Below are 13062 nucleotides of genomic sequence, written 5' to 3'. Positions count from 1 at the left end.
GGTCGTTAAAAATGGATCATGATGGATGAAACTATTTTAAGAGAATCGCCAAGTGCGAGATCAGCAGAAGTATAAGGACAACACTGTCCGGCCTCTGTCCTCCTGTGAATCCGTTTTGTCTAACATTAATAACACGTCCATGTGCGAGTATGTTTGGGCGCATGTGAGTAGCAGAGTCCATATTTCTTCTCCACACACGCTAAAAAATACCTGGCATTTTTGGTGAGTGGGAGGGTGCGAGTTCCAGGAACCCGGCGGTGAGTCAGGTTGAAATCACCGTCCGCAAAATCACGAAACGTTCATGACACCTTCTTCTGATTGTGAGCATGTTCTCTCATCAAGAGTAAATTCCATCGCAACATTTCCTTCCCATCTTCCTTTCAGTTCCTACTTTGTATTTTTAGACTTTTTCTGCTTGATCTTGTCTTAACGGCACACAACACAAGTTCAAGGCTTTATCCTCAAGGAATGTCTGAAGACAAAAATATTATTTGCACGTCTTTCTATGTACACACGGTCGGAAGCTCACACCGTGACAGACGTTTCCTGCACTTCCTGATAATATCCGTGCGTCCTTAGGCCTTAAAGAGTCATTTTGTCAGCATTCAAATGGTTTCAGTGGGATTAGAAATACTGTACGCGGCCGTGGCACTGCCTACGCCACCTCCTTCTAAGCTTCACCCCCATCCGCCTCCCTCGTTGCACTCACTCCCCATCGCTGACAAACAATCCGGCGGGTGTTTTCTGTCAAAAACGTGTTGAGTGTAAACGGCTAAATGTTTGGCCACTCCCCATCCTTCTTGCTTCACAGCCTCGGGTTGAGTTGCTCAAAATCTAGTGCTGAGTTGCCTCACTTATGATTACTCGTGTCGATTTCCTGCTACATGCTGGATGTGGACTCCAATGATCAACTCCTCCAATTCTCCACAAAGATGGCTCCTCGCCGTACCTTGAGCCTTTTTATATCCTTCTGCCATCGTAGCTGTGACCCCTGCAATGGTCTTAATGGCCGGGGATTTTTAAAAGAGTAAGATGCTTCCTCCCACCTAAATGTGCACCTCAGGTTCATTGACTGTCAGTGTGAACGCTTCTCAGAATTGTCTGATTCCGGGACTGGATCTTCTCTGCTTTGACAGATGCTAGATTACACAGATGACATTGTCTGTGGTAACAGTACACACTAACTGGACTGAGGAAGGTATTTACAGTACATAAAGTAAGAACACGCACTGTGGAGCTAACCACAAATCTTGTTGACAAGTCTATCCCTGGTGGAGAGGAAATGGAGCTTTCCTTCACAACACCAAGTCGGATATTGGCTGAATGTCCGGTGGTTAAACAAGCACGTGATATAAAATAAACAAGCGCACAATCTACAAGGTCAACATGCATGAAGTACATTTATAAGGAACTGTAAGAGCTCCACTTGCGGGTGATGTCAAATTGGCCGATCTGATTACAAATCACCGCTGGAAGTGGCTACTTGGGGACTGACTCTGTTTTATTTATTGTTTTATTTTATTTATGTTCCGTTTATGACACAAATGTGCAAGTGGTGATCAAGCAAAGAGCGAAAAAAGCGAAATAAATGTGTTTCCTAAAACCTAAAACGAGTTTGCTCAAAGGTGCTTGGCGCAGATGTTATTTTGCAATTTAATTCAATTGGTCGACTGGTGCCAGTCTAATGTGATTGGTAAAACGAATGCCCTTGGGTCTGGAAAGCGCAGCCAGTAAAGGCATTAGAGTGACAGAGTGAAGAGGAGTTTGTCCTCTAATGCAGTCTTGGCCGACCAAGTTGAACCTTGTTTTCCCCTTCAAAGTCCCTCCGTGATTTGCTTTTGTTAACAGACAAGCCGGTTTGGCTCACTCGGCGGGCTGCATCTCGATGAGTCTATTTATAGCAGCCTACTCAATGAGAAATCGGATGCTGCGGCAGCACTCTGGAGAGACGATGCGGTCATGGGAACCGGTGGAGGTCCGAGCCACAGGGAAAAGTTCAACAGAAAGAAGAAGAAGACTCTCGGGAAATGACCTCGCGCTCTCGGTTCCTATTAGAAGAACGCGTACGAGCTCGCGCTTGGACTCGTAAACAAACAAACAAACAAACAAACAAACAAACAAACAAACAAACAAACGAGCGTGAGACAAAATTGCTCTGTGTGAACATTTGGTGGTGTCGCTTTGTCTGACGCTATCAAACGCAGCTGCGTGCTTCATTATTGTTCCCGCTTTCATTTTCATTATCTTTGAAGAACAATCGACCACTCTTATTGTCTCCCGGTGGAATTGCAAGCAGCTAAACTGCTCGTAATGTTCGTGAAAAAACTAAACACGAATAAAAGGCATCTGTGTGGCAGACAGTCCTGCCTGCTCCGATGTTAAAAGTATCATCTGGATGAAAGATGGCAAGAAAACTCTCTAGATAGATTCCTGTAGAAAATACACTGAAATAAAATTCTCCAACATCGGTTATTGTCTGACGTTTGCTGCCATGACATCAAGTTTGCATTCAGGCATCCTTTGGACGCATTGTGTTGTGTGTCTCGTGTCCATTCTGTAAGCTTGTAACTAGTAGAAACAAACACAGGTCATCCATTGCCCTCTACGAAGTTAAACTGCAAATGGATTAAGTTCATGAAGGAAGGACTGCTCAAAGCTGCACAAGGACACATGCAATGTGAGTGAGGAGTCCTGCATGAAGCGTCAAACACATTCTGGGTCCAGTCAGTACCATACGTCCCCTTCGTCTCACTTAATGTAATTGCCTGAGCGCTACGTCCCTGCACATCCTCAGTCATGGCAGTTAATGTTCTCTGTGTCCTGTCCTTAGCGATGATATTTCGCCACAGTCCCTCTGAATACATTTCAAGTTACCTTGCGTTTTTATGCTCCCCTGAGACATATTTTAGGATTTGAATGACTTTATATTCATTGGCGTCGTCACCTGCTATGATGCGACCATTTTCAATAGTTGTCAATAGGGGGGCCTTTCAACATCACCACCACTGCGGCCCCTTTTCGGGATATTATATCAACAATGTCCAGCTCGTTGCTTCTCAACCATCCAGGATTAGCAGCGCATGACTTAGCTTGTGGACGCCATGGCACCATCATTGGCCAGACATTAAGTCAACATTAAAACAAAGCTCCTGATAGTTCTGATATGCTGGAATAGCGTACGGTTCGGGATTCCGCCTTTGCAACTCCACGTAAAGTACTAAGCAAATGGAGCAAAGTGGGAAATTTTGGTAGGTTGTTGCAAATTACAAACGAAACACTGTCCACAGCCATTAAATCAACTCCCCCGGATAGGATTGAGAGTTCGTATTGTGGTTCAGCATTGGATGAGCAGATAAAGATAACATGTCATTTTGGATTTGCACACAAATGGAGATGAGACAAGAGAAGAGTTTGTTATAGCTGAGGCGACAAAACAACAAGTCCTTGAGCTATGAGAGTTTGAGTTGTGAAGGTCCCGCCATGACAGTCTGTGTCATTTATCTTACGTGCGTCCAGTTCTGCCCAAGATTGTTCTGGAGTCGTTTGAGAGATCAGGCTGAAGAAGAGTGACGGCCGGTGTGTTTGTTTTTGCGCCAAACAATGCGCTAATGAAAGCAGCAGGACGAGGGGAGGAGCAGGCACACTTTAATACGCAAGAACAGGACAGACACTTAAAAAATGGTATGAAATGGTATAATTTTGTACATCACATCATGAGTGTTCTAATACCAAAGCTGCGTGCAGTCATTAAAGTTTTTCCTCCGTGACTATTCACCACGGCTTGTCCTTGGCCAAAGCGCCACCTGGCGTTATGAACAAAACACAATGCTGTCCTCCAAACTCTTTAGCTGTACAATAAAGGAATCCTAAAATTGAACAAACACTGAAAGGGTACTCAGTGGCCTAGTAGTAGAGTCTCCGCCCTGGAAGGTTGTGGGTTCAAACCACAGCCGGGTCATCTCAAAGACTATAAAAATGGGACCCATTGCCTCCCTGCTTGGCACTCAGCATTAAGGGTTGGAATTGGGGGGTTAGATCACCAAATGATTCCCGAGCACGGCACCGCTGCTGCTCACTGCTCCCCTCTCCCCCAGGGGATGGATCAAAATCACATGGGGATGGGTTAAATGCAGAGGACAAATTTCACCACGCCCAGATGTGTGTTTGACGATGATCATTGGGACTTTAACTTTAGCTTTATTAGGCCATGGGACGTAGTAGAATGAATAATCTACACTCAATTAACGCGCCTTTTAAATTTAAAATTAAAGTGAGATCAGGAAAGTCCTCCAAGCTTTATATGATTGATTCAAATGAACTGACTGACTATGGCTTTCAAGGGAAAAATAAGGCTATAGGAATATAAACAAAAAAAAATATATGAAACAAAAAAAAACCCTCTTCGGACTAAAAAAAAGAAAAAGAACCGACTCAAACACACGGAAATGAGCCAATGAGGTTACGGGGGCGTGGTCACCGTTGTTGACATCAACTTCCTACTTTGCGGTATGAGAGCCTTCAACGGCAGCTTTCGATCATGAAAAGCGGATAAACACACAACCGCACAACGAAACAGGTAGACGTAGACGCGTCTTGTGTTTGTTTATTGTAAATGTGCTCCTATCTCAGTCGACTGTGAGCTTAGAGAAGGTGAAAGGAGCTCAAGTCGATGGTTTCAGCCCCCACATTCATCTCACAAGACCGCAGCATGTGATATCGATTAGAGGAATGCAACACGCAAGCACTTGTCTGTTGGCTGCACATTTGCGACAAGACGAGAATTACACATCGTGCTTCTTCATTTACAGTTTAACGTTGGTTGCATTCCCAGGGGTATCCTGCAGATGAAAGTGAAAGTAGAACACCGAATTGAAAGCTCGCTTCGCCTTTTTTTTTTGTGACTGAATCAGCTTTTTTGACTGAATCAGCTAACGGTGGATGAAAGATGGTGCACGTCTACAACTGCCACCCTTACGCCTCACAACAGATTGTGCAGGTGAGTGGAACCGGCCAACCTAAACGTCATTCATCATCATCATCGAGCTCATTGCTCCCCTTGTGACCAGGTGGAGCAGGAGCCTGGCTTGATCTGCTGTGGAGGCGCCGCCTTGTTTGTGGTTGCGACCGGGGGATGCAAGGTTAACGCTCTTATTATTATTAAAGAATTAACATATCATATACGCTGTCTGTGATTTGAGCCACAATATGCAGCAACCCCTTCTTAAACTTACGATATTCCTTTAAAATGATGAAAGAAAACCTCCCCTTTTTTGCCTGGCTGACTGATTTGCGACTTGTGTTGTCTTGAGGTGGAAGCCTACAATCTGGAGCAGGAGGGCTGCCCTCTCATCTGTCGCTTTGCTACCATGGGCACGGTCAGGAGCATCCTGTACAGCGACATCGGTAGAGCCCATTCTTTCTTTCTCCACTCCACCAACGAGTTCTCGTTGACATTGTATCACACATCTAGGAGACTACCTGGTCACGATAGAGGAAAAGAACAGCGCCACCTACCTGAGAGCCTACACCAACTGGCGTTACCAGGTGTGGCATTTGTCAAATAATTCTGTTGAAAAATAATTCTGCCCGTTTTTCTAATAGTCCAAGTATTTCCCTATTACAATGTGCCACACGGGAAGCTAACTTTGCCCTTGTGTCGCATGTTCCTCTCATAGGCCGAGGAAAAGGCTCGCGTCGGAGTGCGCTTGTTGGGGCACTTCCTTCGGGGGGCGTCTCAGCGAGGCGGAGCGCAGATGGAGATCATTGAAATCCCCTTATCAGAGCGTCCCGTGGCTGTGGCCTGTTGCCCGCTGACGGGTGACCTCCTGGTTGGCTGTGACAAGACTCTGGTTCTCTTTACATTGAGAAGACACAACCAGCAAAACACGGTCAGTGCAAAACTGGGCTACGGCATGTTTCAAATTTTTGGGCTTTTGCTGTTTTTGTTTTTGTCAATCTGACCTGTAAATAAAATGTTTGGTCAACAATGATATTGACTTGGATGAAAGATACTGAAATGAAAGATGTTCGCAAAGTGGACTATTTGTGATTTCACATGCTGTTTATGTTTGAAATGTTTTCTTTGTGGTTTCAAACCCAGCCAAATGTACAACAGCCTTCAAACAGCCAGCAGAGCGCCAGCCCGAGCTCAGGTAACACTCAAGTGTGTTTCTTTTGTGTCGTTAGCATAATTAAAGGACGTATCCATGGAAGCTTTTGAAAGCTTTTCTTTCCCTCTTCACACGGGACTTTCTCCATTGTCTACTTGTAAATGGATATTTGCCCCAAATTTTTCATTCAGACGTGTTTCATGTTTTGCTTGTAGATCAGAGTTCAAACCAAAATGCGTCCATTCTGGACTTTGAACGCTCTGTGATCTTGCATCTTCCGGGAACGAAACCTAAACAGGTATGTTGAGTGTTTGTTGTACCCTTACTTTATGATGTGAGCTGCGTCTTTGTCCATTGATGTGAATATCTCCTGCTTTCCTCAAGGTGGCGCTGTGTGCAGGATACGTAGCTGTGCAAGCGGAACTAGAGGTGCTGGTCCTGAAACTGGATGCTAATCATGAACCAAACGACCCGGTGCCAGAGGAGTCATCCGAAGCGCCTAAAGATGGTGAGGAAGATTCCATCCGAAAATGTGTGTGTCTTGACAACACGAGTGCATGCTAATTGTTTTGATAATGCTTGCTGATGCTGCTAATGAGCTTGTTGGAATCCATGTCGCGCGTGCGCAGATCAAGCTGAGGACCAGGTCGACTTCCTGCTCCTTCCTCGGCGCCAGGAGTTGCTGGGCGCTCGTGCGCGAGACTGCGACATCCCCGTCAGCATCGAGAAAACGGGGCTAGAGGACAGAGGACAAAACACCTTCTCCTATGTTCTCTTCAGGTGCGTGTGTATTGGATCGAGTAAGATTTTGAAAGCAAGAGTGACGATTTCTTTGAATATCTTTAATATCTCGCCTGTAGGCGTTTTACTCCAGACTACTTTCAGGGCTGCGGTGTGGAGGAGACGCAGCTTCACTCCCTAAAACTGCAACCTTTATTCACAAGTTAGTTGAACGCAATCCAATGAATCACTGAGATGTGTTTTAGAAAAGAACAGAAATGTTTTTACAATATTTATCTTTTTTTATTTATTATTTTATTATTATATTATATTATATTATATTATATTATATTATATTATATTATATTATATTATATTATATTATATGTGCGTGCTCGTCTCTGTAGGCGGCCAGTCTGCGGTTGAAGAACCAACTTGCGTGTTCTGCTTCTTCTCCCTTCCTACCACTGGCTACCTGTACAGCCTGAAAGGTGGAGTTGATCTTGTCTCGACGTATCAGTATCCAGAGAAGGTCTTGGAAGCCGTCCTCACAGATCACCTCTTACACGTCATTACCAAGTGAGTCTGGGAAATGAATGCGCTCCTCACTTGACAGTGCATGACATGTTTGCATGATATACTCGCGTTTGCTTTTCTGTCTCGTTTAATCCTGAAGGTAATCTCATAGAATTCTGTCACTGTGATGTGACTCACGTGCGAATGTGCGTCTGACTGTGTGTTAGGAACGCACTGCAGTGCTTCACGGTGCGTTGCGCAGCAGTTGCGGCCCGCTTGGAGGACCCCTACGTTGATACCACAATGAGGGTACGAGTCTGGCCGAAAGAAAACACACAGGGAGATGAGCCACAGTCCAAAGACAAACCTGTGAACCTCAAAAATAGTTGTAGGGGGCGGATTTCTACTAAAAGTGGCATTTGCGTGTCGGCAGGCTTGTCCGCCCTGCAACCTGGAGGTGTGCGCCCTGAGGATGCAGCTGTTCATCGGCCTTCGCTCGGTGTGCACGTACGGCCGTCACGTTATCCTGTTCTCTGCCGCTGACGTCGACGCGCCGGAGGAGACCGAACGCAACGCGCAACGTCGAGGCCTGTACGTCGCTTCAAATCAAAACATCCATTTTACGCTATGATGAGCAATAGCCACAACTCATACCGACTATTCCATTTACTGTATCTGTTTTTTTCACAGTAGTTTTATTTGATGATATTTGTGTCGATTGATGTCTCTAATGATGCGGCATTTTTTTGGTTATCAACTTAAAGTCTGTATCAGAGCCTTAGTCTCAATCTACTTCGACCCAAATCTGGGGTCAACTTGTTCTTTTTGAGTATATTTCCAATTTCCTGTCTGTGTGCCCTTTGACCTCAGGAGCAAGAGGTGGACTGCGTCTGCTCCCAAGGACACTGGTGCTGTCGGACATGGATGGAATCTCTATGTGGTTGAAACCGTTCCCCCGCTCACTCTCTACCGAGAAATGGTAACGTAGAGGCAGTGACTTGAAATGCAGCTTTCATCAAAACGTGCAAACTTCTTTGTTTTCCATGCGTCCGTTGCTCAGGTTGAATACAGCCAGCATTACGCGCAGAACAACCAGCAAGCGCAGAGCCTTGGGCACCTCCTGAGCGAAGCTCACCTGCTGCTCCGTGCGGCCTCGCTCCAGGCTCGTCAGCCGTGGTGGCGTGGCGGCGGCCCCGCACATGGCCGTCCTGACGAAGCAGAGTTGGAGGAGGCGTTCAGGGAGAACTGCGCTCAGCTGGCAGACTGTTTCAGCAGGTGACACTTTCTCACGTCATCTTATCACACCCATTAATGTATTGGCGCCACTTGCTGGAAAGAATTAAATGTTAGCGTCAAGACTTGGGATCAGAAGGACTTCATGAGCTCTTCTTAAAATTCCGCTCTTATGTTGTCATCACCAAAGGGGAAGCCAGAGACACTGTCACCAGGCGCTGCCTTACTACAGAATGTCGGGCCAATCAGTCATCGACGTCATGGCCAGAAACCGCCCCCTGCCGAGCAGCCCACACACCTACGGCCCGGGCTTTTTGTTTTACCTGAAGCATTTCCTTTTAGAAGAGACCGACCTGCATCTCACTCGGGTAATGCGGACACGCCACAAAACAAAAACTGCAGATGTGAGCCACACAGTTAGCTTATTGTGTCGTTGCAACAAATGCATCACTTTTGTTTTCCTAGGAAGCGGCCGATGAGGTAATCGACATTTTTAGCCAATCAGAACCCTCCCAGCTTGTCAGCGTGTGCGCCAGCCCAACTATGGTAAATGTAGACCCTCACCGGACACTTCAAATCTTGCAACATCTGGAGGACAGCGCAGGCGTGTCTGTTGCGCTGACAATCACCATGGCAACCATGACGCTGCAATTCGATGATCTGCCACAGTACACACAGCTGATGGAGAGACATGCCGAGGTGAGAGGGTGGGGAGTGGTGGTGAATCCGGTCCAAGTTTACAACTGTCTCTGCGTTTTGAGATGGTGCTGGTGTATGGCTTCATCGAGGAGCCAAGGCTGCTGCTGCACGGCGGAGGCGGAGGCCAGCACGCTGACATCTGCCCCACAGCGTTGAGCCAACAAATGGTCAAGTCCCAGCCTGGCCTGCTGGTGGCGTCCATGGTCGCGCTGCACGAGAACAACAAAGTTCACCTTGAGCAGGTGGACCAAATGTTTCAGGTAGCATCAAGTCGTCACAACGTTTGTTGTCAGAGGCCGGCCCAGGGATAAGCACCGTTCTCATGCCTATGTAGACGTTGGGCTGTGGAAACAGCTTGCAGGTGGATTTCTGGGAGGCAACGCTGATGGCGTCATCACAACAAGGTGTCATTCAAGAGCTTCTCTTCCGATTGTCGTCAGTCTACATCGAGCGACTGATACACACGAGCACAGACAAATGTCTCCATGAACCTCCAACACGGAAGTCGTTAAAGAGCGCTGACGATCTGGTAAAGTTGCTGACATTTTTTCTCCTCAAAATCTATAGATGGAGAAAACAATAACACTTTGAAAACGTGTTTTGCTAAAATATTCAAATACAACTTTTTGGTCAGACTATTGAAAATACATTATCATCTTCAAAAATCTGTGTGGTTGGTCTGTTTCAGATCAATTCCTGTTCCCATTACGGTGCTTTGTATCCCTGGCTTTTTGTTCTCAGTCCACTTCACAGTACCAACTTTCAACATCAGGAGGCATTACACAAGATGCAGGTAAGAATCAACAAGTCAAGTCAAGTCAAGTTTATTTGTATAGCCCTAAATCACAAACAGTCTCAAAGGGCTTCACATAGCCAAAATTGACAATTATTCTCAAAGCATCCCCTGATCATAAGCTCCCAAAAGGGCAAGGAAAAACAAAAAAAAAAACCCTACCAGGGGAAAATGAGAAACCTTGAGAAGGGACCACAGATGGAAGGATCCCCCTTTCAGGATCACCAGGTTATAATGGATGCAGAGAGTACACAAGTAATACATAATATGAAAATCAATGAAAAAAATGGATGTCGGAGGTGTCCTCGATTGTCCTGGCAGTGTCCTCAAGGGGGCCGAGCCGCAGCTCCCCCATCCCGAACTGGTCCCTGAGAATCCAGCCAGCCGCTATCCGCTTTTGAGCCACCTAACCTCCTCCCCAGCCGGGGAGGAGGTGGGCAGAGAGAACAGAACAAACTCCGGCCAAATCGGCCATCACAAGTTAGTTAAAGGCCATCTCATAGAAATGTGTCTTTAAACGTGTCTTAAATGTTTCTACTGAGGTAGTAGTTCTAATATCCATTGGTAGGGCATTCCAAAGCTCTGGAGCCCGAATAGAGAATGCTCTAGACCAGGGGTCACCAACACGGTGCCCGCGGGCACCAGGTAGCCCGTGAGGACCGCATGAGTCGCCCGCAGGACTGTTCTAAAATTAGCTCAAATAGCGGCACTTGTCAGTGAGCTGCATCTATTTATTTTACAGTCAAACCTCGGTTTCCGAACGTCCCGGTTCTCGAAAAAATCGTAATTTGAACAAAAAATTCGAGTTTTTTTTTGCTTCGGTTGTTGAACAAAATTCGGAGGTCGAACCTCACGAGATGAGCCGGGAGGACCCGAGAAAACCCGACCGCGCGGCCCGGATGCCGACTGAATCAGTAGTTATTGTATTTTCGTTACTTTGAGGATTGTATTAGCCCCTAATCATGCCTCCAAAGAAAGCAAGTGGGAGCAGAAAAGCCGTCCTAAAACACAAAGACGCTCTTAAAGCAATGCGACACTGAGCGCCCGGCGCGCTGCAGTTGCGCGATCGGACCAAATAAAGCTCCCCGCGCACTGAAGTCCACTTAAATTTTAGAAAGTACATCAGGACTTTAAAAATATTTTCTAAATTTCAGCGACGGCTCTGTCACAATAATGCGACCAGCGCTGTGCAGTTGCGCGGTCGGCGACGCGGTACGGTTGCGCGTTCGGTGGTGCGCTGCAGTTGCGCGATTGGAGAAAAATGCGCAAATGAAAAAAATGTTTTAAAAAAAAAGGGGGGGGTTTTTAGTCTTGGAACGGACTAAAATTTTTTCTATTATTTGTAATGGGAAAAATGGATTCGGAATTCGACCGATTTGCTTCTCGAACCGCCTTCTGGAACGGATTGTGGTCGAAAACCAAGGTTTGACTTTATTTTTGCTATTCTTGTTAAAATCACATACATGAGAACTGGAAATGACAATAATAACAAAGTGAAAGCTAAATTGAGTAAATTGGCTATTTCAGAAGTGTGTGTCAAACTGGTAGCCCTTTGCCTTAATCAGTACCCAGGAAGTAGCTCTCGGTTTAAGAAAGGTTGGTGACCCCTGCTCTAGACCCTGCAGACATTTTCTTGGCCCTTGGTATAACTAAAAGACTAGCGTTTTGCGAACGAAGGTTACGAGACGGAACATAAGGAACGACTAGGTCGACGAGATATGAAGGCGCTAAGCCATGCAGTGCTTTATAGGTTAGTAGAAGAACCTTGAAGTCACATCTTAAATGGACCGGGAGCCAATGTAATTCGGCTAATATTGGGGTAATCTGATCAAATTTTCTTGACCGTGAGAGCAGCCTCGCAGCGGCATTTTGCACTAACTGTAGACTTTTAATACTGGATTTAGGAAGACCAGAGAATAATACATTACAGTAGTCCAGGCGCGACGTGACGAATGCATGTATAATAGTTTCCGCATCCCCGGTCGAGAGGATAGGACGAATCTTAGCAATATTACGAAGGTGAAAAAACGCAATCCTGGTTATATTCTTAATGTGTTTTTGAAAGGAGAGCGTTTGGACAGTCTTGCAAAGTGTGTCTGCATTACTGGTACTGTAGGATCGGGCCACTTTGCATTATCTGCAGTCACTCCTCTGCGGACCGTCGCTGTCTGTGGGCTCAGTCACACCCTTGTTGGAAAGTCTGCCAGACAAAACCTTGTGGGGCTTCAGCCTGCACATCCTGTGCGCCACCAGAAGAGGGCAGTATGACCGCAGCATTGAAGAGCTTCTGGAGCGATGCCCCCAGGCTATTATTGCTTACGCCAATCACCACTTGCAAGATCAACACATGGTCAGTCTATAGGAGTGCTGGTGGATGCTGTGGGTTTATTTTGCTTGCTCATGAAGTGTGCCCAAACTTTAGGATTTGTGGTGGAAGAAGCTGCTCCCAGAACTCTGCAATCGGACAAGAACCGCGTCGGACAACAGGATTCTGTTGGCGGCTCTCAAAGGTACAGACGGTTTATTAGCCGCAACATGTGTCTTAAGCGCACTCAATACAGAACTGTATGCAAATTTAAGATTGCGTAATGTTTGAGGATTGAGATTTACTCCCACATTCATTGATCCCAACAGAGACGCTGGTGGTTGTTGCCATGGAGACAAGTCCTGCAGAGTTTTTGGAGCTCATACCTGATGACGGAACAGCTTCGTACTTCTTACCTCACTTGTTGACCTGCAGCCAGAGACACTTATTGGCCTAACGTGTGCATGCAAACTCTTGATCATGTTGGCTACAGTTGCTTTAGTTGCTGTTTACAGTATGGGTGTCACAAACACTGCCAAGTGGTCACGCCATCGGTTTTGTCTTGGAGCGGGCCTGCGGGCTACTCATGCCTCTTGGGGGCTGCGCCTCGTTGCTCATCATTGAAATATATCATGCAAACATTCAGTTGCAGAGTGGCGATTGGGTCTGAACACTTAACATTATGA

At 46.2% G+C, this 13062-nt stretch overlaps 1 protein-coding gene across 5 annotated transcripts; it reads left to right on the top strand.

The window, feature by feature from the left end:
- The first annotated feature begins 4438 nt into the window (after positions 1-4438).
- On the top strand, positions 4439-13021 carry hps3 (HPS3 biogenesis of lysosomal organelles complex 2 subunit 1). Of its 5 annotated transcripts, none has more exons than XM_049732023.2 (24): positions 4439-4576; positions 4929-4996; positions 5067-5138; positions 5310-5403; positions 5471-5544; positions 5676-5888; positions 6101-6152; positions 6326-6408; positions 6495-6618; positions 6740-6890; positions 6971-7053; positions 7238-7409; positions 7574-7655; positions 7780-7937; positions 8217-8325; positions 8407-8621; positions 8770-8947; positions 9045-9278; positions 9341-9538; positions 9613-9807; positions 9967-10071; positions 12215-12421; positions 12494-12581; positions 12706-13021. In XM_049732023.2, the coding sequence occupies exons 2-24, from the start codon at positions 4946-4948 to the stop codon at positions 12831-12833; spliced, it is 3066 nt and encodes a 1021-aa protein (XP_049587980.1). In that variant the 5' UTR covers positions 4439-4576; positions 4929-4945; the 3' UTR covers positions 12834-13021. The 5 variants fall into 5 exon arrangements, 4 of the variants coding, with proteins under 4 accessions (XP_049587980.1, XP_049587979.1, XP_049587981.1 ...); XM_049732022.2 differs by having other exon boundaries at positions 4465-4576; positions 4832-4996; XM_049732024.2 differs by having other exon boundaries at positions 4471-4576; positions 4911-4996.
- The last annotated feature ends 41 nt before the right edge of the window (positions 13022-13062 follow it).

The sequence above is a fragment of the Syngnathus scovelli genome, chromosome 10 (genome assembly GCF_024217435.2).
Source record: "Syngnathus scovelli strain Florida chromosome 10, RoL_Ssco_1.2, whole genome shotgun sequence".
Lineage (NCBI taxonomy): Eukaryota > Metazoa > Chordata > Actinopteri > Syngnathiformes > Syngnathidae > Syngnathus > Syngnathus scovelli.
The sequence above is the reverse complement of the archived record's forward strand: the minus strand, read 5'-3'. Positions and strand labels throughout refer to the sequence as shown.